We start from the raw sequence: 25,568 nt of genomic DNA on the forward strand, positions 1-25,568 counted from the left end.
CCCAGAGGTCAAGCCCCATGACAATCCCCCCCCCCCCCCGGCAAGTGTGAGTCCAGGGACAGTGCCCAGAGGTCAAGCCCCATGACAATCCCCCCCCCCCAAGTGTGAGCTATCTTGGCACTCCCCCCACCATGGGACTGCCAGGTCAGTGAGGTGACACTAGGAACAGTGTCCTGCACCCACGGGTGCTGGTCAGTGTGAGATGTCACCACATACCACCTCCCCCCCCCCCCCCACCGCCATGCAGCCTTCTGTCCCTTCTGCCTAAACACCAGTCCTGAATCAGCCCACACACTTCCCTGCGGGCCCAGCAGGGAAGGCGTCTCTCCCTGCGCCCCCCAAGCACCAGCACTGTTCATGCCAGGCCCAAGCCGACCTGCTCCCTGCCTGCACCCCTCCGTCCCCCCCAAGCTGCAGCGCTGGCCTCCTTGTCCCCCCCTCTGCCTGTCAACCGTGCTCCACACCCTCCAGAAAGCCCTCCCTTAACCCCCGGCTGTGGCTCCCCTCTTCCCGAGGCTGGATGCGAGGAGAGCCCCCTCAGGGCCCGGTGGCTGCTGGCCCAGCGCCCACCTCCCACCCCACCCCCTCGGTGGCTCCGGGCGGCCACCCTGTCCCCCTCCCCCCCTCCCCCCCCCGCCTCCCTCTTCCTATTTCTCTTTGGAATCGTTGCGCCAAAAGTTCATTTCGAAAGAAATCGATTTCCAAGCTGCTTGGAGATGCAATTTGGTTTTTCATTTTGAAGAAATGATGGTTAAGGAAAAGTTTGGAGACTTAATCACCGTGGAAGGCCACGGGAATCAAGAACCCCTCTGTCCTTGGCCAGAGCACGGTGGCAGGGCCAGGGCACACAGGGAGCAAGGCCCCACGCACACGCTACGCAACACGCATGTGTGCCATCTTCACCCCTCCCGCTCCATCCCCTCGGGGGTCCAGGGAGGACCCCAGGCTCCACCGCGCCCCCCCCCCCAGTGCCTCCTCTTCTGGGCAGCTCCATCTTCTTAGGGGAGGGATGGCCATCCTTTCCAGATCCACTCAGGTATTCAAGACTGGACATCGTAGCCAGGTGCCTTCGGCTCCCACCTGTCATCCTAGCTACTCAGGAGGCTGAGATTTGAGGATCGCAGTTCAAAGCGAATCCCGAGCAGGAAAGTCTGTGACACTCTTATCTCCTTTAAACCACCAGAAAACCGGAAGTGGCGCTGTGGCTCAAGTGGTAGAGCATGCCCCTTGAGCTGAAGAGCTGAGGGACAGCACCCAGGTCCAGAGTTCAAGTCTCACAACTGACAACATGTGCGGGGAGCCTTCCTGGAGGAGGTGGCCATGGAAGGAGCCGGAGGGCTGGCTCCTGGGGCCGTTCCCGTGGCCTCTCCCCGCCGGCTGGCAGCATCCATCTGTAGAGAGGGAGTGTGCGTGGGGCCGGCCGGCTGCCCCCCAGGTGGAGGAGTGCTGGCCGCTGCGGCCAAAGCCATCAGATAGGACACGGCCGTGGGTCGGCGGGCCAGCTCCAGACTCGTCTGGCGGGGCGGACCGTGGGACGCAGGACGCAGGAGCACACCGCACAGCCTAGGGACTGGCCAGGCCCTCGGCCCAGATTCCTGCTTCTGGCCCAGTTTGGGGTTGCTGTTTCTGTGGCTGTGCAGCCCGGCCTACTTCTGTCGTCTCTGAGTCCTGAGGGGCCTCGGGTGGCCCCTCCTCCCCCAGGCTGCATGACCCCCAGCGTGGCCCAGCACGGAAACCTTGCTCTGGCATCTGGGGGGTGCCAGCGCACACGGAGTCCGTCAGGCAGCAGGCTGTCTGTCCTCACCAACTAACATCCACCCCTGCCCCTTCCGCAAAGAATATTCCAGAATTAATGCCTTTGGGCGATGGCTGTAGCCAGGGAATTGGAGAGTCTACGTGTGTGTGCATGTGTATGTGCGTGCGTGCGTGTGTGCATGTGTGTTGGCATCTGGGTTTGAACTCTCACTTGGCTTGCTCACTGGAGCTCTAACACTTGAGTCATGCCTCCAGTCTGCCTTTTTTTTGTCTAAGACCAGGACTTAAGTCGGTATCTGAGGCCTTCACCTATTGGCTGGCACTCTACCACCTGAGTCATATCCCCAACCTCCCGTCTGGCTTTTTGGCTAGTTGATTGGAGATGGAGTCTTGTGGACTTTTCTGTCCCAAGTTGGCTTTGAACTTCAATCCTCTGGGTCTTAGCCTCCTAAGAAGACAGATTACAGGCCGGAATCACCAGTACCATGCTCCACTGTTGAGTTTTAAAGCAAACTTGTCAGTTGAGTCAGAGAGAAAGAAGATTGGGGCCCATGTGTGGGCTCAGGAAGCAAGGAACACACTCCCCCCACCCCCTCCAACTAGCAAGGCAGGTCTAAGTGAGAGCGGCCCCCGGCCCTGAGAGACCTTGAGTCTCCTCACCCCCCCCCCCCCCGGGCAGCCCAGCATATGTCCACAGGGGACCACCTAGCAGGTGTGACCCCAGAGGGAGGGCCTGCTCTCAGAAGAGACACAGCACCCCAAGGAGCCCTTGCTGGGGTGGGGAGCCCCTCCACAGGCACGGAGGGGCACCCAGAGACGGGAAGAGAAGTGGGACTCCACGTGGGCAGGAAGAGCCGGGCTGCAGGGCTGGCTAAAAAGCAGGAGCTACAAGGGTCATGACCCCTGCCCCCCCCACCAAGATTAAGTTGTGCTCCTGAAAGTCAGTGACAACTGCTCAGGTCCCCACCTGGGGATGACAGCCCCACCTTGTTACAGCCTATAGCTCAGGGAGTGGCCGTGGGGGACAGGGTGGTCTCAGGGAGCTCCAGCCATCTGGGGAGGGGGAGGGTAACAAGTCCCCTCCCTCTCCACAGCCCCGGCCCCCTGCCAGCCCCTCCCACCCCAGACACTGCCCCCTGCAGGCCAGGAGTGCGTCTGACAAGGGAGGGCCCCACTGGCCCTGGCTGCACCGCCCCTCCCCACCTGCCCAAGGCAGGCAGGTGGGGTGGAGCCCATCTCCCGCCCCACGGTCCTCCAATTGCGTCCTTCCCACCCATCCCTTCCCCCTCTCCCCTTCTCTCCTGTCTCCTCTCCTTCTCCTCTCTCCCCTCCCCTCCTCTCCCCTCTCCTGCCCCATCCCCAGCAGTCTGTGTTGTCAATTAGAGGGCTCTGACAGGAGGCTCAGACGCCAGCCAGGGCACCCAGCTGGAAAATTGGGTGTTGGAGCAGCCTGGCATGCTAATGCCCCTATCCTGCGCCTGTGCCTGCGCTGGGCCTCCACTCTCCCAGGCCCCCGCGGGGCTCTGCCCCCTTCTCCAAGCTCCACCCACCCAGTGCCTCCACCCACTCCTGACTCTGGCATCTGCCCTGGGTCACTACACACCTGCTCTGGTGGCCAGACCCCTCTTGGACTGGCTGAGAGCCAGGCCAGGCCAGGCTCCACCTCCTCCCAGGGTCCCTCCCTCCCCCTCCTTCCCCTCCCCTCCCCTCTGACTGATGCAGAGGCCACCGCCCTGGCCAGAGCACATCCGGCTCCATCTTGTTCTTGGGGCCCTGGCTGCATCTCTGTGTGGATGGCTCCGGTGGGTGGTGGGCCTTGGGCAGCCCAGCCCTCCTGGCCTCACCCTGGCAGCCTCCGGGCCTCCCACAGAAGGGGAAGGTTGCTCTCTGGTGACTGCTGGGCCGCAGCCTCCTGCCCTCTAACTCTGTCTCCAGGGCCTCCAGCCACGAAGAGGCACCCAAGGACACAGCGGGTGCTCCGGCCAGCTCGCGGGCCACCCACCCAATGCACACTTTCTTTCCAGTTGTCCTCCCTTCTGCCCCAGGCGACAGAGGACACCCCCTCCCCCCGCCCCCCCTCCACCCGCAGGAAGACTTTCAGTGCTAGCACACATTCCACAGCTGGTGGAGCCCCGGGGGGGCCCAGAGGCCACTCCAGCCACATCTGGGGACCCTGGCACCCAGGCCCACTGTGTCCCCGGGGACATGGGGAGCCCACAGGCGCAGGCCTCTTCTCTTACACATTACAAGCCGATGGCTGCAGAGCAACCAGCCTGAAGAGGGGATCCGGCTGTGTGTGTGAGCAAGGGTGGGTGTGTGCATGCCTGCACCTGAGCAGACACTTGTGTGAGCTGATGGCCACGCATACCTGTGTGTGCATGCAGAGTGGGTGTGGGCAAGGTGAGTTATGGGTGTGCATTTGTGGATGTATGCATGGGTGTGTATGCAAGCACTCGTAGGTGTGTGCACCTGTGTGTGTGTGAGAGCGTGCACGTGTGGGTGTGTGACTATGGACACGTGTGTGGGCGGCACACGTGCACCTGCGCCTCCCCAGTGCCGTGGAGGCAGTCCCACACTTCGCTCCCTGTGGCGCCCCAGTGGAGACAGCGCGCAAGTCCACAGCCTCGAAGGAAGCGATCAGCTGTGGCCTATGTCATGTGCAGAGAATGGAGCGGCTCAGCGTGCGTGCACAGCGGCCACGGCAGAGGGGCAGACGCCAGAGCAAGCTGAGCCACCCACGGCACGTTTATACAAAGTTCAAAGCAGCCGGGCGCTGGCGGCTCACGCCGGTCACCCTAGCTACTCAGGAGGCTGAGATCTGAGGATCGCGGTTCAAAGCCAGCCCGGGCAGGAAAGTCCATGAGACTCTTATCTCCAATGAACCACCAGAAAACTGGAAGTGGCGCTGTAGCTCAAGTAGAGCGCTCGCCTTGAGCCGAAGAGCTGAGGGACAGCGCCCTCAGAGTTCAAGACCCATGACCAACCCTCCCCGTCCCCCCCCCCCCCCCCAAAAAAAGTTAAAAGCAGGAGGCAGGCGGAAGTGCAGGCACCCTTCAGCATTTGAGGCAGAGACGGCAGCCCTGGTCACTGGGCCTCATCTGGAGGCTGTGGAGCTGGCATGGTCACTGTGAACACCTATCAACAAGGGCCACACGCTTTCTGTGTGTTTGTGTATGCATGTACACAATGTACACATACATCAACTTTTATTAACCTTAAAAACTGGGTTAACTTCCCAAAACCTCAGAAGTACACGCCTGCATGCACACACGTTATTTGCAGGTTCCTTCCCGGGTTAGCTTCGAACCGTGATCCTCAGCTCTCAGCCTCATGAGTCGCTGGGGTTAGAGGTGTGGGGTGAGAGCCACTGGCACCTGCTGTGAATTGTATTTTTCAGTTCATCTTGTGGGTGTAGCTATGTAGCCCAGGCTGCCCTCCACCTCTCCATCTTCCTGCCCCAGACTCCCAAATGCTGGGATTGCAAGTGGGAGCTACCACACCTGGCCCCGTTTTAAGCATCTTAAACCCAATGGAGTTCCGCCACATCTCTTGGCTGTTGGCGTCTCTCTGGCGTGAGCACAATTGGCATTTGAGGCTGGCTTTGCGTGTCATGTACACTTCCCACCTTTGGTGACAACCTACGCTGTCACCGTCCTGGCCCAGTGTAATCCACTGCCCAAAATAAGCTCACCTTTGAAACACCGATTCCTTGTCATTTGAACTCCTGTGCCCCAGGCACCCTGCCTGCTCCCGTGGGAAGCGTCCATGCCGCTTGTGCCCCTCTGACCACAGTTCGGCAGGACAGCGGCCTGGGGGCCCCTCCTTCCGGATGGATACCACCTCACCTTCACAACCACGAGGACTACCAGGGAGGACGTGCAGGGGAGCGGCAGGAGGCAGCTCAGCCTTCTCTCCCTCCTCCACCTGGGACAGCAACCCAGGAGGGTTGGCATCCAGGCATGGGCATCCCAAGTCTGGTAAAGTACAAGGACACCCACCGCACCTCTCCCTGGTCATTCGTCGGCAAGCTCTGGCCAATCACTGGCCGAAGGTGTGGCCTCCTTAGACCAATTGGACTAATCAGGAGCGGCTTTCGTTATCTGCTGCCCTCCATGGTGAGAGGTGGCCTTGGACTCTGCAAGTGGAGGAGGAGAGGGGGCAGCTGGTTCCAGCTTTGTCTCTGAGGCTATGAGGGGCACATCACACTGGGGCGACAGCCGGGGGGGGGGGGGGGGCTCCTTCCCTCACCCAAGCTGGGAACTCCTAATTCATGAGGTCTGCGCCTGCCCGTCAAAGGCCGGCCCTGGAGCTGCTCCCGTGGCTTCCCGGCCTCCTGCCCCGCCTCCTGCCCCGCCTCCTGCCCCGCCTCCTGCCCCGCCTCCTGCCCCGCCTCCTGCCCCGCCTCCTGCCCCGCCTCCTGCCCCGCCTCCTGCCCCGCCTCCTGCCCCGCCTCCTGCCCCGCCTCCTGCCCCGCCTCCTGCCCCGCCTCCTGCCCTGCCTCGCAGTTTCATCACCTCTCTCCCAGCGTCCTGGGATCCTGTCCACTGTGAGGTCTCTCAGCAGGCATCCTGTCCACAGATGCAGCTCCCCGCGCCCGCGCCCCCCCCCCCCCCGTCCCGCTGGCCAGGGCGGCCTGAGCTCCCCTACCTGGCCATCTCTTTCCCGGGTGTCACTTGGTTTCTAGACCTGTGTGTGCACACTGATCCTCGGGCTGGAGCTTGTGCGGCACCTTCTTGAGAGCAGGGGCCTCCGGGTCCTGGTCACTGTCAGGTCCTCGGGCCTGGTGCCAGCAATGGCCTTGAGAAACTCCCTGCTCATTGGCAGAGCTGAGCGGGACAGGCGCACAGGCCGGTCCTGTCCGTGGCTGGGAACTAGCCCCTCCCCCAGCCCCATTGGCCAAGCCTGGCCACATAGATGTGGGTTGTTCTGAGTCTGTAGGACTGCGCGTCACGGGGCTGTCCTGGGCAGGGCTCTTGCAGCCAGAGCCAGCCAAGGGCTCTGGGGACAGTGGGACAGGCAGGGATAATCATCCAAGGCATTTAGAGGTGGCCACAGAGGGCCAAGGTGGTGGGGGGGGCGGTCCCGGAAGGTGTCTGCGTGCCTTCCCTTCCCCTCCTGCTCCCGAGCTCTGCAGGAGGCCACCAGGGAGGTCTCCCACCCCAGGACTTGGCTGAAAGCAGAGGGAAGGGGAGCTGGGTACCCAGAGTCTGCTGTCTGAGCCACCCTGACCCCATGAACACCCCAGAACCAGGCACATGCACTCCCACGCGTACAAGCCCACAAGGCCCCCAGTCAGGACTACTGGGTTGGGGCAGGGCAGGGGGAGGCCCAAGCACAAACTTCACTTTCGACAGAGTGATTCCTGTCACCCTCTGCACGAAAATGTGCGTCTGCCTCTCCACCATGCCGGGAGCCGCGAGAGGGCGGGGGCTTCCGGGTGCACGCGGGCCTCCCCGGATCCCAGTATGGGTTTGTACAATGACGGCGTGAGTGAGGGGCACCTCTTTGTAGGTGGGGAAACTGAGGCCTAGAGGCCACAAAGCATTGTCCGGGTTCCCACAGTGCCACGATGTCTCCAAGGATCTAATTGTCTTTTCCATCGTGGTTCTTTTCCACTCTCATGAGCTACAAGTGGAAACTGAGGTGTAGGAAGGTCAAAGTTCATTGCCTTACATGTTCCTTTTGTCTAATAATAGGGCTAGGCATGAGTGAGTATCCAGGGATAGAAATGTGCTAAGTCAAATCCAGAGGACGGCCACGGCTAGAACCTTCCTTGCGCAACAGCAGTCACTCTGGCTCCTTCTTTTGTTTGCTGGGTGAGAGGGTCCAGCGTGGCTACTCCAGCCCCACCCATCACATCTTATCTTCCTGTCACAGAAGAAAGAAGGAATACAGAAAAAGGAGAGCACCTAGCCACTGTCTTTTAAGCAAAATTCTGGAAACGGACTAGATGACCTCATTGACGAGAACTTGGGCCTATGGTCCCACCTGGGTGGGGTGTTAGATCCTTGTTCTAGATGACTACTCTAGATGACTACTACTAGAAAACAAAAAATCATCATCTCCTTCTGGAGACGTTGTGCTCTCTGGCATAATTCCTGGTCTCTTCCCCTGGGACGCCCGGTCACATGACATGGGGGTGTGGGGGGGAGAGCTTTCCTTGCTGAGTTTCCGGTGTGCATCTTGATTGACAGCTCATTGCATCTCACAACCACGTGTAACCTCGGCTCTTGGCTCCAAGGATTTGGATCACAATCAAGGGTGAGGCCAGTGGCGGGCCCTGCCCGGCTGTGCGGCTGTGCGGCTGTGCCGGGGGCCCCAGGGTGCCAGCCTCCTTCCCAAGTCAGAGGCTGCGCTGCCTCTGTGGTACCACGGCCCAAGCTCAGGGGCCGCGGCCTTGGCCTCCGCGTCTTGTGCGCAGCCAGCTCCTGGCCCATCTCCACCCCGCGCTGCTCAGCGGGCTGTCAGCGCCCCCCCCCAGCCCCCGCTCCTGGCTGCACACACAGCTCCCCTCCCCGTTCCCCCACTCAGCACCCCCACCTGCACCCCAATGCCTGAGCCCTCTCTGCAGCCTCAGCTTTGCTCCAGTGTCTGTGCCACAGACAGGAGGCAGGGTTCAGTGAGTTATTATCCTCAGGCCAAGAGGAGGCAGGGTTCAGTGAGTTATTATCCTCAGGCCAAGTCCCTTCATATGGACCCCCCCCCCCCCCGCCGCGGGGACTCCGGACCTCCCCCCCCCAGCCTCCGTCCACGTTTCCACCCATCTGACCGGAAACCACCCCAGTGCTCTTGACCCCCCCCACGAGCCCAAATCTACGCCATCTCCAGGAGTGGTATGAGCAGGGGAGGTCCCCTCTGCCCCTCGGGGGAGGAGGCCCTAGCACCCCCCACCCAGTGTTTGCCCACCCACAAGGACACCTCAGTCCAGGGCTCCAGCAGCCTCCCCACTTCCCCACTCCTGGGGCCCAGCACTGCCCCCCCCACTTCTCTCCTCTCCTCTCCTCCATGGGCCTGTGGCCATTTCTAAACCAATCACTAGCAAAGGGGATGAGGGCCACCATGTGTGCGCGGCGTGGGCTGGCTGGAGGCTGGTGGGGGAGGATTAGAGGCCCCGCGGGCGCAGAGCTAGGACAGCCGCTGGGCTTCTTAGCCAGCAGGGAGGCTGGCTATGGCAGGCGAGGGTGGGCGCCTGCCCCGGCCCCCAGCCCCCAGGCACGCAGAGCACGCCTCCTGGGTAGCAAGGAAACACAGCTCTGCAGGGTGAACTCTGTCCTCATCTGGAGCCCCTGGGGGACCTGGGGGGGGGGGGGAGGATGGGAGTTTCCAACCATCAACCTGAAGTGGCTTTTGATGCCTGGGGCTGTGGGAGCTGGCAGCACATGAAGAACGCAGGCCATGAGGCGCCCTGAGCTGGGGGGGGGGGCGGAGGGGGAGACAGCCAGAGACATGGTGGTGGCGTCACAGACAGACAGAGGGACTCCCTGAAGAGCCCGGAGGACTCACAAACAACTGCATGCTCCATGCTGAGCCCCGTCCAGCAAGGTAGCCGCCAGCCTCTGTGAGCTGCTCCCAGAGAGTGCCAGCCCCCCCCCCAGCACATACCCCTCTGCCGGGCAGCCAACTGCACTACTGTACGGGCAGCAGGCCTCCCGGCTTTCACCCGCGGCTCCCAGGGGCTCCCCTGGGCCCGGGGCCCCCAAAGAACCCTTCAGCTCTTAGGCCTTGCACAGTGAGTCCCACCCTGGCAAGGAGGTGGAGCTGGCTCCCCCTCCCACGGAGGCTCCAGGGTCCCTGCCACGCCACCCTTCTCCTTTCCAGCTCACCGCGGGGCCGGCTCAGTTCTTGGCTCGTAGTCTGGGACGTGGCATCGGAGACTTGGTGGTGGGAGGGGCAAGCCAGGCACTGGGGTGGGCTTGGTGTGTGTGTGGGGGGGGGTGTCCACCTGTGCTAACTGCCATTTGTTGGGCCTGGGTTCCCAGGCTCTCGAGGTAAGGACCCAATGCGTCTGAGCCTCCCCCGGCCACTGGGATGGTCTCCATAGCCACCCCACTGCCAACAACCCAGACTAAGTCCCAGGTCTTTGTCCTGAGTGCTCCTGGTGGAGAGCCCAGGATGCCCAGGATAAAACCCATCAGGTCTTTAGACAGGAGGGGGCTGGGACAGGGGACCCCAGGACCAACATGGGGGTGCAGGGGCTAAGCCTTGCAGAACAGAGTGGCTGAGGCAAAGGGGCTCCTGGGCCCAAAGGGTGTCTTCTTTGGCCCCTGCCCGGGGCAGCTGGTGGGTGCCCCCCCTCCTGCCCAGCATGCCTGGACCGCATCGAGTGGCCAGAGAGGGCATTGCTGCTGCCTCTCCCAAGGAGAGTGGATGGACATGGTGGCCAGAGGTGGCTATGCCCAGGGAGCTCCAGAGACAGAGGCTGCATCTCCATGGTGGAGGCCCAGGGCAGCGCCCAGGTGGCACCTGGCACGAGGGTGTGGGCAAGAGAGAATGGGCCGTGTTGTGTGGTGAGGAGTGAGGGAATCACGTTTTTTCCTGGCCTTGGAGATGCCTTCTCCCGGACCTGGCCTCTCCCTCCCTCCGCAGTTCCACCCATCACCCGCCCCAGACACGTGCCAGGGCCTTCTCGGCTCCCCGGCCCAAGCTGGGCCAGCTCTGCCCTCACAGCCCTCCCCCTCTGCAACGTGTCACTCTTGGTGACATGTCTTGCATGGCATCCTGTTCCTTCTGCCCAGACACAAATAAGCAAAAGGTGGCTCCCGGGCTGGGGGCTGCTCACCGGCCTCTTCCCCCATTGCCTGTCCTCCAGCAGGTGGCTGCTCACTCAGCCCCACCCAACCACCACTGGTCCCTCCACCCCCCTCCCCCCGCCACTGGCCCCCCAGGGCCCAGGTCCAGGCCTGGACCACAGTGCCAAGGGAAACTCACAGGGCGTAGCTCCCAATACGGAAAGTCAAATGTCAAGGTTTGCCCAGGCCCACCCTCGAGAGGACAGCCTGGAGTCCCCGTGTGCTTAGATAATTGTTTGAAAGCAGGCAGGCTCTGTCCACACACGCGCTGGCCCTGACGACTGTGGAGATCACCCATGGTCATCTGTGGAGATCAGAGATCAGGGTGGCTTCCATCAACTCGTGGAGCCCCGCCCTCTCCTGTGCAGAGCCACGCAGGGTCCCTCCTGACCCCAGAGCCGCCCGCCTCCGCCCCTTCCCAGCTCAGGGTCTCAGCACCGTCTCCGGGGCTGATCTTACCTAGACTCCATCGCCCTGCCCTTACTGCCACCACCTATTCTTAATGCAAGAAGGCTCTGTCCTATCCTGTTTTCTTGAGTTCATTCTTATTCTGAATGAACACTTTGGTTCTCAGACACTACTAGAATTTTAGCAGCAAGAATCAGGATGCAGGGTCTCACAGAGCCTGAATCATCGAAATGCAAGTACCAGACCCAGGCTTATGACAGGCCCTGGCCTAAAGACTGGTACTCTGGACCACTGCTGGCCTCTAGTTTGAAATCATCTGCAGGACATCCCAAGGACTTGGGTGTCTGACCCTGGCCTAATTGGGAACGGTCCCTACTCTTCAACGAAGCTATCCAGAATGAGCAAAGTAGGGCAGCAAGAGGGCTGAGGGTCCCTCCCAGGCGTGGGTCTGCGCTGAGGAGGTCACATCAGGCATGGGAAGTCAGCGCCGGGCATGGGACGTGCCAGGCCTAACACCTCTGGCGAGGCAGGGGCATCTGGCCTGCTCTCTGGGATTGCTGTGGTGATGGTAACGTTTCTTAGGCAACGCACGGTGGGTGCTGGTCGGCCATCCTGCAGGGCCTCGGCCCCTGTGGGGACCCCCATCCCATTAAAGGGCCCTGCCCAGGCCCCGCTGAGAGCCAGAGCCAAAGACTCCAACACCCTCTGAGGCCACAGTGTGGGGGCCAGGCATCTGGGTGAGGCCAGCAGCTTAGCTGCTTTAGGTTCTTTGTGAGGAAGTGGATTCAGGACTGTGATTTTCCTTGAAGGGGCTGGCGTGACAAAGCTGCTCAGACGTGACCAGAACGCATCGTGGGCTCCACTCTGGGATTCCAAATAACTGAAGAATTGAAAAGGAAAGCAGATTGGCATCCCATACATAAAGTTTGAGGAGGAATTAAGGATATTTCCTAAACTGTCTCAAACAGAATCTGGAGGCCCCAATAGTCGCCTTGAGCAAGGGTCTCAGGTTGTGGGAGTCATGGATACAAATTTTGGGTCAACTTTGAAATTGGCGTCATCCTGCTTGGCTTCTCCCCAGGAGCCACATGCCTCCCCACCCCCGCACCCAGGGAGGTCGGGCTGAGGAGTCCAACTGCACCCGGGGGAACCCCCAGACCTGGACTTAGACCACCAGGTTCAACTCTTTGTTTCCTTTAGGGTCAACTCTGCTCTTCACTAGAATGGCCTAAGTTGGTCAGAAGAAGCTGGGGCCAAATACCACAGGCAGACAGCAGGGCCCAGTGCGCCGGGGAGCCTGAGTCGGGGGCTCTGGGGACTCTGGGAAGGCCTTAGCTTTCAGTAGCTGCCCTGAACCCTCCCCCTCCCTCACAGTGGGCCCCCCCCCTTTTCCTCTGGTCCAAGTCCATCACAAATCCCCCTAGAAGAAGAATGGTAGCTATGTGGAAGAAGTGCTAGGAGATAAATGAACTACCAGAGAGGGAACCACCTGTGGTGGCCATAGGCTGTGAGGCTGGGGACGGGAAGCCGTGGGGGTCAGTCAGCCAAAAGGTGAGGCCCCCCCCAGCCCTGAGCTGTTCCCCACAGTGCCCACGGCCCTCCCAGCCACGCCAAGTGCACCCCTGCATCCCAGCTGCTGAGAGCCACCTGTCCCCCACTGGGGACCAGCAGCTCCGTCCGGGGACTCCACTCGCCTATGTAACTGTTTCCATAAGCCAGGCCAAGTCCAGGGCCTTCCTGGAGGAGGAGTCTGTGACAGTTGAGGAGTTCTACCTGTGGGGAGCGGGGGCGGGGCCAGGCCGGCACAGGGTGCCGTGGCCGAGTTCAGAGGCCTCACTAGCAGGACAAGCTGTATTCCTGGTTCTTGAAGGAGCCAGAGTGGCCCAGAGCGGGGAGGGCAGCAGGGCAGGCGCACAGAGGCCGCCAGGGGTCCCACAGTGGCAGGAGAGCTGGCCCAGGACCACTGGGGGTTGAGAGTTCCTAACCAGAAGAGCTGGCTCCTTGAAGCTTGCGGAGACCCGTCGTCTGCATACAGGGGCTCAGGACAAAATGGCCCAGGTCCCCCGCGCACCAGGCCAGCTTCCTGTAAAGCCCCCCCAGGTTCCTGTTGCCTGCCCAAAGGCTTCTTTCTCTCTTTGCTTTGGTCAGTAGACTCCAGCCCCCACCCCACCCCCAATTTAGTCTCCATGAAGCAGCAGCGATGGGAAAGGTGAACAACATTCATTCACGCCAACCTTAGCTCTTGTTTAAATAAGAAATTTATTGCAAATATAGAAATTGATTCTCTCCATACAGGGATCTCAAGTTGAGGAAAACAATTTCGTGCCATTCAGTTTAAAACAGGAAGTTGTGGGGAAGGAGAGGCAGATGGAGGGAGGAGAAAATAAATGAAGTTACCCTCATAAAAGAAGAAAAGGAAGGAGGGGTTCAAGCCCCCCACCCCCAGAGGGAAGGAAAGGTTCGTACACACAGCCCGTGTTCACAGGTTCAGAGTTCAGGGCCCTGAGCCCAGCCCTGCAGGGCTCAAACCAGGTGCCAGGCCACAGCTCCCAGCTTGGGTGCTGATGGCTCCCGAGGAAGATGAGAAGGGGTAGGGAAGAGGTGGCCACCACTCCTGAACCCAGAGCCCAGGGCCCAGCCCTGTGCTTGTCCTGGCCACAGAGGGACAGGGGAAGGAAGAGGAGGCCCAGTTCCCCCTCCCCACCCTGGTGCCACCCCCCGCATCTCTCCCTACTGCCTGGCAGGGGTGGCTGCCCCAGGGGGGAGGGGTCGGGGTCAGGACGCTGAGCCTGTCTGAGAGATGGGAAGATGCAGGTCAGGTCAGGGAAGGTGTCAGGTGGGCTGCGGGTGAGGGGCGGGATTAGGTCCCCCTCTTCCTGGGGCCAAGGAGGCTGGCTGTAGAGCATGGATGTGCCAGAGAGAAATAGTACCGGGTGCGGTGAGACCACCCCAACCTTTGTACTGGGGTCGGTGGGCAAAGTTTCTCCCCTGTGGGAGCCCCCCCCACCCCTTTGCCCAAATCCTGTGGCATGAGCCATGAGCCACTCTCCCAGCCCACCTCCCTGCAGGGACAAGCCCTTCCGAACCCACCACCCTGTTTAAATTCTCTCCACACAGCACCCATGGATGCCAAGTGCTCCACCTGTCCCAGAGCGGGGCTTGGTCTCTGATGTCCCTGTCCGGTCTGTCCCCGTCCTGGCCTCCGCCTTGTTGTGAGCTGGCTTCTCCACACTGGGCTTTCCTTCCCCGTCCTGGGTTTTTCCCCCACTGCATTGCATTTCCCACAGCAGGGGCAGGAGGACTTCTATTTGGAAAAGGAGGGGCCCTAGGCCAGCCTGCTTCTCAGCCTCACTACCCTGTCCGATCCCTGCTGTCCAGCCTTCGCCTCCCCAGCCCCTTGCTGCTCTAGGGTTCCCTGCCTACACAGGCAGCCCCCTAACCCCATCCTCCCTTCCCCCACCCCCACCCCGGCCCCACCCAGGGCCCTTGGCCCTTGAGAAGGCATCTACAAAGACTACCTCCCTTCCCACCATACTCCTGCTTTTCCCTTCTGGGAGGCTATTAGCTGTTTCTGGAAGGCTCCAACCAAGAGGTGGCCATGCTTGCCTGTGCCTGCCAGGAGACAGTAGGCCCTGGGTGCCACACTTTGGGAACAGCCTTCCACAGTGGCTCTCCACCAGGGACCAGCAAGTTGCAGGGGCCAAAACAGGGTGTCTCCCCATCCCCCTCTCCAGCACGCAGCATCCATATTTTTCCAGCTCCCCATCCCGCCTGACCCTCTCCTGTCCCTGTCTGTGCCCTTTTCCTTCCTTTCCTGATGCCCCAAGTCCAGGCTGGCCCAGGCCTCAGACCTGAACCTGCTGCCATTACAAACACAGGGCTCAACGCCAAGTCAGGTCATCTCAGACCTGCCCCTTCCCCAGGAAGTCTGGCCCTGGCTGTTGGGGTGTGACCTGGGGCTCCAAGCCCCTCCCCCTCCGGCAGCTCTTTAATGTGGAGTGCTACTGGTGAGATGGCCTCTCTCTGAAGGTTTTATAGGTCACCTTCAACCAGGAATGATGACAGAATAGCGAAGACAGAGCTGATGTGCTGGGGACATTTCCTGGAAACAGCCCCCCCCAGCAAAGCCAGGCCCCCAGGTACACTGCCTTACTCTCAGGGCTCCCCACACACAACCCCCAAAACCTCTCCATGAAGCCCCAGGCTCTTGGCCTTCTGTGCTCTCCCACCCCACTGGCCAAGCTGATCACAAGATGCCTCTTTGAGGGACATCAACTTCTTTGCAAAATGGAGAAACGTACCAACAAGGGGACCCCTCGCTGGCCCTGCATCTTGGAGATGGGATCTCAAGGGGACTTCCTGGGGGCAGCCCTCCCCGGGCTGGAAGGAGAGGCGAGGAAGGGTGAGATGGGAGGGGAAGGGGGAAGGACATGGGGAGATGGACTGCAGGCCCCAGGGCCAGAGAGAAAGGAAGGAGGCAGGCGTGGGGCGGCGATGTGTGATGGCACCTGTTTGGGGTCAACTGCAGAGCTGGCCCTCCCTGGGTTTCAAGAGCTGCTCAGATCCAAACGGAGGGATGGGGGGGGGGGGGAGTAAGGGGAGGAAGGGGGGGAATCTGGACAAACCGGCACAAACACGACAGATGTTTGCTCAGAAAAATACAGTAAAATCATCATGCAGCTATAACAAGAAATGTGCCCTCTCCCATCACCGGCTTCTCTGCCTGCCGGTCGCAGCCTCCTCGGTTTTGCCAGCCAGGTGTGGGTAGGGGTTGAGGGCGGTTTCGGGGGCAGGGGGAGGTCTGCTCTGTATAGCCAGGCTAGCCAACCCCCCTTTTCTCCCCTAAGAACAGTCTTCTCTGCAAATGTCACCCCCCCAAAGTGAGGCCTGGGTTCAGCTCACCCCCAAAGTGGACATGACAGAGGTGTGCGGCCAGGCCGGCGTGGCCCTCCGCCAGACCCTGCCCCCAGCCAGCAGGTGGGCAGTGTCCCCTGGGGGACAGTGCCAGCTTTCTCAGTCACCCCCGCAGTCACACTGCTCCCTCTCAAGAAGCCAAAATGAGTGGCAGGCCAGGTCTGGGCATCTCTGGAAGGGCTGTGTGGAGAGCCACAGGGCACAGAGGCTGGGCACAGCTGTCCCTTAGCTGTGCCCACCACCCAGGAGGCCACGGTCCACTAGAGGGCCAAGGGACCAAGTTTGGCGTCCTCCCTACGCTAGACCCGGGCTCAGGACTGCAGCTTTTCCCCCTCGCCCCCGAGGGCCTGTCCCCGCAAGTCCCCCAGCTCCTGCCAACAGCAGCCCCTGCCTGGTTCGGCTTCCTCACCACCCTCTGCCGCCGCCCACACTGACAGAACCCTAGAGCCCAACGGTTGGACGCTCTGGGCACCAACTGCCAGGCACCGGGTTGCCATAGTGACGGGCTAGCTAGGGAGGGGGAGGGGCCAGGAACCCAGCCTGCCCCCCCTACCCTGCCGGCTTGGGGGGGGGGGAACCTCACTGTTTGTGCTTTGTTCGATGTTGGATGGGGGCAGAAAGAGGGGGTGGCCATTTCCATGGAAACATGAGAGCCCTTTGGGCCAAGGGGGTGGCAGGGATGGGGGTGACTCTCCTCTGGGCAGGCTGAGACACTGCTCCATGACACCCTGCGGTGGGGGTCAGACCGCTGGAGGTGCGGGGTGCAGAGCGCAGGCAGGAAGCCCCCCATTCCACGCCCTCTCCAGGTTGCCCTTCAAGGGCAGGCAGGTAGGGGTCCTGGAGGCCCAGAGATGCTGGGGCCGGTGTGGGGGGCTGCACCTGAGATGCTGAGGAGCTGGCCGGCCCACCCCCCACTCCCAGGCAGCTCCTGGGCTACTTGGAAGACACTTAAAAGGGGGTTGGGGTCTTGCGCCCTGGCCTCTGGACCCTTGCCTGCTAACAGGACCCCTCTCTTTCCCAGACACCCCCAGTCCCTTCCCGAGGGCACCCCAGGGGCCTTTCTAAAAAGGAAAAGCACCTGTCCAGTTCTCTATTCCCCCAGCCCCAGGAGACCACAGCTTTGGAAGGGGTGGTGGGTAAATGATGTGGGAACCCCGGGGGGAGCAGGGGGTGCAGCGGGGGTCACAGGCAGCAAGGAGACCCCGTCGAGTCTGCTGTGCGACCTGCGGCTGGCACTGCTGTTCTCTGGGCCACCACCCATGAGGTGGGAGGGCAGGAACCCCAAGGCCCGGCCCCTGTCGCATTTCCAAGTGGCCTGTGCCCTAGCTCAGGAAGTCCCCCTCGCGGTGGCATTGGTCCAACCCTAGCTCCGCCTCCTGACCCCTGAACCTGTCCCTGGCCCCAGCCCCCACACCTTATCTTGGCTTCCTTGCCTGGCCCCTGCCCGCACACCCCAGCAGAGCCCCTAGGCAGCGCAGTAGAGACGACGGTCTGCGGTGCCGGTGTGTAAACTTTGTTTTCCTGTCCGTTATTGTCGGGCGTTGGTTTGCTCACAGTCAGGTGGTGGTCAGGTGTGTGCATGGGTGCGTGCGTGCGGGTGTGCGTGTGCGTCTGCTTCTCGGCCTGGGCCCCTCGCTCCGCTCCCCAGGCCCCCGGCCACTGCCCTGGGGTGGGGGGGCCCATCCTCCCCCTCCCCGCCCAATGCCCCAGCCCTCCCCCTCCAGCCTCACCAGGGAGGAGAGAGAGGCTCACAGCTTCTGCTGGGCCGAGACCCCCTTCCAGTAGTCCAGGATGTCGTGCAGGTCCTCATCCTTGGCGAACTGGACCTTCTTGCGCAGGGCGTGGCCAGCAGCCATGTACACCTCCTCCCGGTGGTGTTTCTTGTAGGGCCGGAAGCGCTCCCAGATCTTGTGCGTGCTCTCGGACGAGTACTCGGGGCTGGAGGAGTACCCTGAGTAGTAGTGTCTGGGGGAGAGCTGCGAGTAGGCCGAGTCCCGCTTGGAGCGGGTGAGCGGCTTGAGGAAGGAGACGCGCTGGCTCAGGCTGTCGGCCCCCTCCTCGTAGTAGAGGGCTGGGAAGCTGTGCCGGTGCTCGCTGCAGTGGTAAGCCGGCTTCACCTCCAGGTGGTGGACGCCCCCGCCCCCGCTGCTGCCCCCGCTGCTGCCCGTGGGCACCAGCGGGAGCCGGTCCAGCGGGCTGTTGAGGGGGCTGCCCTTCTCGATGTACTTGGAGTCGCCCTTGGCCAGCCCCGAGGCCGCCGGGTGGTCGGGCACGTCCAGGCTGAAGACCTTGGCGCTCTTGATGGAGCCGCTGGAGGACACGCTGCAGGTCTTGCGGGACACGGCGGCGTCGGCGCTGAGCTGGCGCTGGAGTGGGTGGTGGGCACTCTCCTTGTAGGGAGGCGACAGGAAGCTGGGCCGCTCCAGGGCTCCCGGGGTGGCCGTCACCGAGGAGGCCGCGGCCGCCACAGCCGCGGCCGCTGCGGGGAGGGACTGACACTCGAAGGCCAGCTCGGGGTCCCCACCGCTGCCGCCACCCCCCAGGAAGGAGGCCGTGTCCAGCTTGAGGGCGTCGATGCAGTTGTTAATGATCTGGTTGACCTTGTCCACCTCCTTGGCGATGGTGGAGATCTCGGCGGCCGAGCCCTGGCCGTTCTCAAGGTCTGGGAGGTCATCCTCGGGCCGGGCCAGGCTGTCCCCGGCGGTGCCTGTGCGGACCTCGATATAGTTGCCTTTGGTGGCCACCTTGGGGGTGTCCAGGCCGGCCTCCAGCCCCTTGGAGGAGGGCAGCTTCTCCCCGATCATGGAGGGGATGGAGGACATGCGGGCCACGGGCAGCACTGGGGGCTCGCCCAGCTTCTGGGCGGCGTGCACGATGGAGCCGGCGTCCACGTCGGTCCCGTAGCGCATCTCCAGGATGGTCTTCTTGACGTTGATGGACTTCTGCTTCTCCTCCTGCATGCGCCGCTTGCGCAGGCAGTAGTACACGGCGCCCAGCACGAGCACCATGCCGAAGAGGCAGCCCAGGATGGTCATGATGTAGTGCGTGGTGGTGGAGGTGCTGGGCGCCAGGTCGCCGGGGACGGGGTCCCGCGTGGTGAAGGTCAGACACGTGTGGTTGAAGCGGCGGCTGTTGCGGAGCGAGGTCACGCAGAACGTGTACTCCGTGTGCGCCCGCAGCTTGTCCAAGGTCACGATCTCCTTCTTGTTCTTGAGCGTCATGACGTCGGAGAAGTAGCTGTTGTTGTACTGGACCAGGACGTACATCTTGCTGTACGGGTGGGGGATGGTGACCACCAGCGTGGCTGAGGTGAAGGTGACGTGGTGGAGCTTGATGGCCGGGCCGGCCGTGGCATCGGTGGTGGACGAGGCCGGCGGCTCCACCGAGAGGATCTCGTCCGGGTTGAAGCCCGAGTTCTCGTCAGGCTCCCTCTGGGCGTCGGTGGAGTAGGGCGTGGGGTGGCTCACGGGCCGGGCGGGCAGCGAGCCGTTGCGACACTTGGCCTGCAGGACGGTGATGGCGTTGAGGCTGTGGTAGGGCCGGGGCACGAGCAGCGGGTAGCCGGCGAACTCGCGCGGGGACTCGCACTGCAGCCGGTCGTAGTTCTTGGTGACGTTGTTGAAGACCACGAGCCAGGCCAGGAAGCCGAAGAGGTCGCACTCGCAGTTGAAGGGGTTGCCGGCCAGCTCGCACACCATGAGGCTGGCCAGGCTGGCGAAGGTGGCGCCGTCCAGGCGGCTGAGGCGGTTGGAGGAGAGGTCGATGCTGATGAGGCTCGGGCACTCGGAGAAGGCGGCCGGCGTCACCACCTCGATGAGGTTGTGCTGGACGAAGAGGAACTGCAGGCGGCTCATGCCACGCAGCATGCCCTCCGTCAGGTTGCTGAGCCGGTTGTAGCCCAGCTGCAGGACCTGCAGGCTCGACTGGCCCAGGAAGGCGCCGTCCTCGATGTAGGAGATCTCGTTCTTGGTGAGGTTGAGGTCGGTGAGGTTCCCGAAGCGGTTGAGCGAGGAGTAGAGCACGGCCTTGAGCTTGTTCTCGTTCAGCCGCAGGTCGTGCACCGTGCTGTTGATGTGCTGTGGGATGGTCTCATAGGGCGGCTGGTTCTGGCTGCAGATGGCCAGCCACACGTAGCCCTTGTCCCCCTCGATGAGCCAGCAGTCGGCGCGCACCACGCCGGGCCGGCACACGCACAGCAAGGCTGCCGCGCACAGCCCCAGGCGTAGCATGGCGCCGGCCTTGGCCCGGGCAGGCCCAAGCGTGGCAGGGCCTACTGGCTGGAGCCTGGGACAGGTAGCACAGTCCTCCCGGGGGCCGCCACCATCTTGGGGGCAACCCCCAGCCCAGGGGCCCCAGGTGAGCTGGGCACGGCCGGTGCCCACGGTCGGGAGCCTGGCGGGGGCGGGGGGTTGGGGTGGTGGTGGTGGTGGAGGGAGGGTCACAAGTGGGCTACAAGCACCCGGCCAGGGTGCTCCTGGCTCCTGTGAAGGAAACACACAGGTTGCCAGGCCTCGACTTTCTCTCCCTCTCCCTCCTCGGCTTCCTCTTCGGGTTCTTGGCTCAGAGCGTCAGACGACTTCCACAGGCGACGCAAGTGTGGCGCTGGGGGGGAGCGAGAGAGACGGGGGCAGGAAGGAAGAGACCCATCTGTCACCTGGTTCCTGAAAGGCAACATGGAGAGGGAGGGGGGTGACGGATCAGTGGGGGGCTCTAGCATGGGCCCCCCCCAGTCCCTCCTCCACTTCCTCCTCACCCCCCCTTGTGGGGGCCTCTATGCAGAGAGCACCCTAGGGTCCCTGCTAGACCAAGGGTGGGCTGAGAGGTGGCAAGATGGGGGGCTGGGAAGCCTGGACCAGCTGGGGTGGGCGAGGGGCAGGCTGGGGACCGAGGCAGAGAAAGAAGACACAGGTGGGTGCAGGTACACACGCACCCCGGGGCATGCCTGGTGCACTGGTGTCTGGACTCACCTGCTGGCCAGCATGGAGCCCATGGTCCCACCTGAGCCACACACACACACACACACGCACACACGTACAAACAAGCGCACCTACCATCTGTACACATGACAGACAGGCGTGCGCACAGGTCCACACACCCAAGTGGGCACCCCTGAATCCGGATAAAGAATTAAGAACCCAGCGAAATGCCTCCGTTCTCCAGGCCCAGAGATAAATAATTCATTTGTTGTGTAACTGCTCTTGTTCCAAAAATAATTCCCTTGTCTCAGCCTCCATGGGGGTGGGGAACACAGCGTGTGAGCTCTGGGCCCCCCGCCCCCCACGCAGGGGGACTCCGAGGAGGGGCTCCACAGCAGGAGGGCTGGGGTGGCTAGCCCTGGAGTGCAGCTGAGGGGCGGGAGGGGGGACGAGAGTCAGGACATCCAGAAAGATCCCCCAAAGTGCTTTCCACAGAAGGCCCCCCACAATCCAGTCCGCAAGCCTCAGGCTTCCAAAATCACATGGCCCAAGTCCCACATTCTCTGTTGTCACTGGAGAACCAGAGGCTCCGAGAGGGACAGGGCCTGGCCCCAAGTAACCCAGCACAGCCTGGGCCAGGATCAAAGCTTCGGAGACACTGAGGCACTGCCCACAGAAGCCAGGAGTCCTAGGGCTCCATCCACACGTCCTGACTAGACAGGCCAATCTCACCATCTTGTTCCCACATGCTCGAAGGGGGCCAGGTTCCCTCCCACCCTGCCCCTGCCCCCCCCCCCCCCCCCCCCCCGCCATCTGGACGAGAAAGCCAGGAAGATGGGGGCGGGGGTATCAGAGCCTGCAGAGCCTCTGGATCCACGATCCAAGTGAGGAAACCCAGCCCAGCCCGGGAGAGGCCTGGCCTGGCCACCCCTGCAAGTGCACAGACTGCAGAGGCAGGGCTGGCTCCAGCTGCCACCCTGGGCCCTGGGCCACAGGAACAGCCCCAGCCCCTCCTCCTGCCTGGAGGTCAGAGAAACACACATCTGGGCAAAGAATGCCCCCTGTGCTTCCGCGCCTCCCAGCAGGAAACTCCAGGAGAGAAGGGCTTTAGAGGAAAAAACAAAAACAAAAAAACCGTTAAACCGCTGTGAAAGGAAACCAATTGGCAGCTTGAAGGCCCAGAGGCGGAACCGAGGGAAGGGGTGCGGTGGGGGAGAGAAAGCCAGAGAGGTCCCGGGCAGGGCCGGCGGTGGCAAGGAGCAGGTCCACATGCCGGCTTGGCAGCGGGCGGGCGGGCAGGAAGAGGGCAGAGGAGGCTGCCGCACACTTCCGGCCTCCCACAGGGCCAGCTTGGGGGCAGGGGGTGTCACCGGGCTGGCTGGAGGGCAGGTGCTCCAGCAGCATTGCTTTCCTTGACTGAAGGGACACGTGGCTCCCCAGGGGACCCTGGGACCCTTCCTGGGCCTCCATGTTCCCTCCCACAGGTGACGGGGTTGTAGCAGAGGGGGCCGAGTCCCCAGCCGCGGGGACGTGGGGAGAGAGGCATGTAGTCCATCTGCAGTCACTGGAACGCAGGTGCAAGCACAGGCGGGCCCAGCGTGCGGCGGGAGGTGTGCTAAGCGTGCAAGCAGGCTCATGAGCACAGGTGTGCACAGACGCGTGCACTCATGGTAAGCGGCAGGAGTTTGTGCTGGCAGGGGGTGGGAGGGGGCAGGGGCGCCAGGGGCTCTCAGGCCCGCGGGCAAGCACCTGCCTGGTGGATGTGCTGTGACAAGGCCCCAGGGGCACCCGCCAAGCTGGTTAAAGGGATAGCCCAGGCTGGGGGACAGCAAGAGGCCCAGAGTGACACACACAACAGCCAGGCTTGGGAAGGACAGAGATCCTGCTCCGGCTTCCCTCCCCAAACACACCAGGGGCTGTGAGCCAGTGGCTCCCACCTGTAATCCCAGCTACTCACAGGAGGATGTGAGGATCACAATTCAAAGCCAGCCCATGCAGGAAAGCCCCTAAGACTCTTATCTCCATCGAACCACCAAAAAGTCGGAAGTGGAGCTGTGGCTCAAGTGGTAGAGCACTAGTCTTGAGCAAAAAAAAAGCTAAGGGACAGAGCTCAGTCTGAGCTCAGTCTGAGTTCAGGCTCCAGGACTGGCACACATACACATACAAAATCCAAACAGACAAGCATGGCCAGAGGCGCCTGGCACCTCCAGCTCAGGCCTGAGCTCTGCCCCTGGCCCTCAAGGTGACCCTGCAGGCCCTCTGCGGCTGCTCCTGGTCCCTGGCTCTTGCCTTCTCTGTGACTCACCCTGTCCCATGTACGTCAGCTGCCTTGTCCCATCCCTGGGCTGCCTGCCCACCACCCATTGCGCCTGACGCAGCCGGGGAGGGGGACAAGGAGGCCAAAAAGGCGCTGACAGCAGCACTTGGCCCCCAGCCCGGCATCGCTCCAAAGACCGCACAGGTGTGCAGCAGGGGAGGGGCCGAGCCACCGGGCCTGCCACGATGGCGGGGGGGGGGGGGGTTCCCAGGAGTTGGACAGACAAGGTCATCTTCTCCTGTAACACACACACAGCTGGGGGAGGGGAGGGGCAGGTCTTACCCAGAACCCACCTGGGGGAGAGGACTGAGGAGGATGGAAAGCAAAAATATCAGGAAAGCCAAGCAGGAAGGCAGAGGAAGAGACAAATGCAGTGTCTGAGGCAGAGAAGCTGGTCACAGCCAGCTCCAGGACAGACCTGGGGGTGGGGGAGGGTTTTCATGCACCTGCTGCCACTCCCCTCTCCCCCCCCCACCCCCAGCCACCCAGGGAGACAGGCCACATTGGGCCTGGCCGAGTCCCCTAAAATGCAGCCTAGGATGAGCCAGAGAGGGAAGGGGGTGGGGGGGGGGGGAAGCAGCCTCTGGGAGCAGCGTCTCGATGGTGCCCAGCCCCCGGGGCTGCCATGTGGGCAGACGGCACTGGCCAGACCAGCGCAGCATGGGCACAGAGCGGAGCTCCTGGCTGCCAGTCTGATTGGCCAATGGGCTGTGTGATACCCTCTCCATGGAAGACATCTCTGGGCAGAGAACAGAGAGAAGCCACAGCAACACAGATGGGCACGGGCTGCTCTGAGGGGCAGCGCTGGGCAGGGCCAGGCGTCTCCGAACCTCCTGGACAAATGTCCTCCACCTCCAGATGACCCAGCTGCAGCTATGCCCCAGGACTGAGAACCTCCCCTGGGGAAAGAGGAAGAACCCTCGCTCAGCCCATTCCCAGCCCCTCACAGGGAAACTGAGGCCAGGAGAGGAGGGAGACCCGATCTTCCACCCACCCACCTGTGCAGCAGCGGGGGCAGCAGGGAGCCCTGTGTGGGACAGGGTGTGCTGACCTCCAGCAAGCCACAGGCCCCTCCGAGCCAGGCGGCCGCCTGTGACTCCCAGGACGCCCAGGCATGGCGGGGGGTCGGGGGACACATGCCTGTGCAGGGAGACAGCCCCACAGAGCTGCTGGGGGTGGGGGGAGGCGGGAGCAGGAACAGGAGGTCAGTCTGTGTCCTCAGCTCTGTCCAGCCTGGACTCCTCCCCAGGGCCAGCCTGACAGCTCTGCCAGCCAGCCAGCCAGCAGAGGCCACTGTCCCTGCTCCGCTCACTGACACTACCCAGATCAGGAAGACGGAGGACTCCGGGGGCCCAGCCAGGGCGCTCAGGCCAGCTTGGGGGCACACGGGGTCCTGCCCCTCCTGGGTCCCAAGAGTCCCAGACCCTCTCATCCGGGAAGTGGGATGTGGCACCTGGTTACTAAACTACTGTTTGCTAAGTTAACTGGATTTCAGGTGCAGTAGGTTCCAGCTGCAGGGGAGAGAGACAAGACACAGATACTGGAGGTGAGAAATCCTGGCATGGACGGCTGAGCTGCGCGATGGAGGCACAGTGATTAACCACTCTGGGCTCAAGGCGCAGGGGTGACTGAAACAGTCACAGGGTCCTTTATATGATGACTGTCCTGTGTCTGACATTTTTATCTCCAACCCTTGACTCTGACACCAACCCTGCACGGCTGGGGCCTCATTTTACAGATAAGGAAATTGAAGTTTTCACCTTGTATAGCCTCCCCAGAGGACAGGGCTTAGGGCAAGGACTGGTCACCCAGCGGGATCCTGCCCCTCAGGACTTGTTTACCCGAGTGTCCCCCCCAGTGTCCCCACAACCTTTTGCCTTGCTGCATTCGGGTCTCTGCTCCATGACCGCCCAGCTCCGAGTCTGAGATAGCACCCTCCTTTCTCAGCTCTGGACTTGGTCCTCACAGTACCACGTGACTCCATGGGGCCCTGGGTCACCTGCTTTCCTTTTATCCACCAGCACACACGGGACTGGCACCCTTCCCAGGCCTGCCACAGGCTCAGAGCAGGGCCTGGGAACATGGGGCCGAGATACTGACCCCCACTCACGGCTGCTCCCAGTGCTTCAAGAAATGCACCCAGCTGGGAACCGGTGGATCGTGCCTGTATTCCTAGCTACTCAGGAGCCTGAGATCTGAGGATTGTGGTCCAAAGCCAGCTTGGGCAAGAAAGTCCATGAAACTCTTATCTCTAATTAGCGACCCAAAAGCTGGAAGTGGAGGTGTGGTTCAAGGGGTAGAGGGTCATCTTTGAGCTGAAAAGCTCAGGGACAATATCTAGGCCCTGAGTTCAAGCTCCAGAACTACCACAAAAAGGAAGGAAGGGCAGGCAGGGGGTGGTGGGGGAGAAAGTGGGGGTGGGGGAGAAAGGAAAGGAAAGAAAGGAAAGGAAAGAGGGGAGGGAGGGAG

At 62.2% G+C, this 25,568-nt stretch overlaps 1 protein-coding gene across 1 annotated transcript; it reads right to left on the bottom strand.

Moving 5' to 3' along the window:
* Positions 1–17,608: 17,608 nt before the first annotated feature.
* Positions 17,609–20,164, bottom strand: Elfn2 (extracellular leucine rich repeat and fibronectin type III domain containing 2). The gene has a single exon (XM_042693243.1). It carries the CDS (start codon positions 20,093–20,095, stop codon positions 17,615–17,617), a length of 2,481 nt encoding a protein of 826 aa, XP_042549177.1. The 5' UTR covers positions 20,096–20,164; the 3' UTR covers positions 17,609–17,614.
* Positions 20,165–25,568: the final 5,404 nt, after the last annotated feature.

The sequence above is a fragment of the Dipodomys spectabilis genome, unplaced genomic scaffold, assembly GCF_019054845.1.
Source record: "Dipodomys spectabilis isolate Male_0828 unplaced genomic scaffold, ASM1905484v1 ptg000163l, whole genome shotgun sequence".
Taxonomy (NCBI): Eukaryota; Metazoa; Chordata; class Mammalia; order Rodentia; family Heteromyidae; genus Dipodomys; species Dipodomys spectabilis.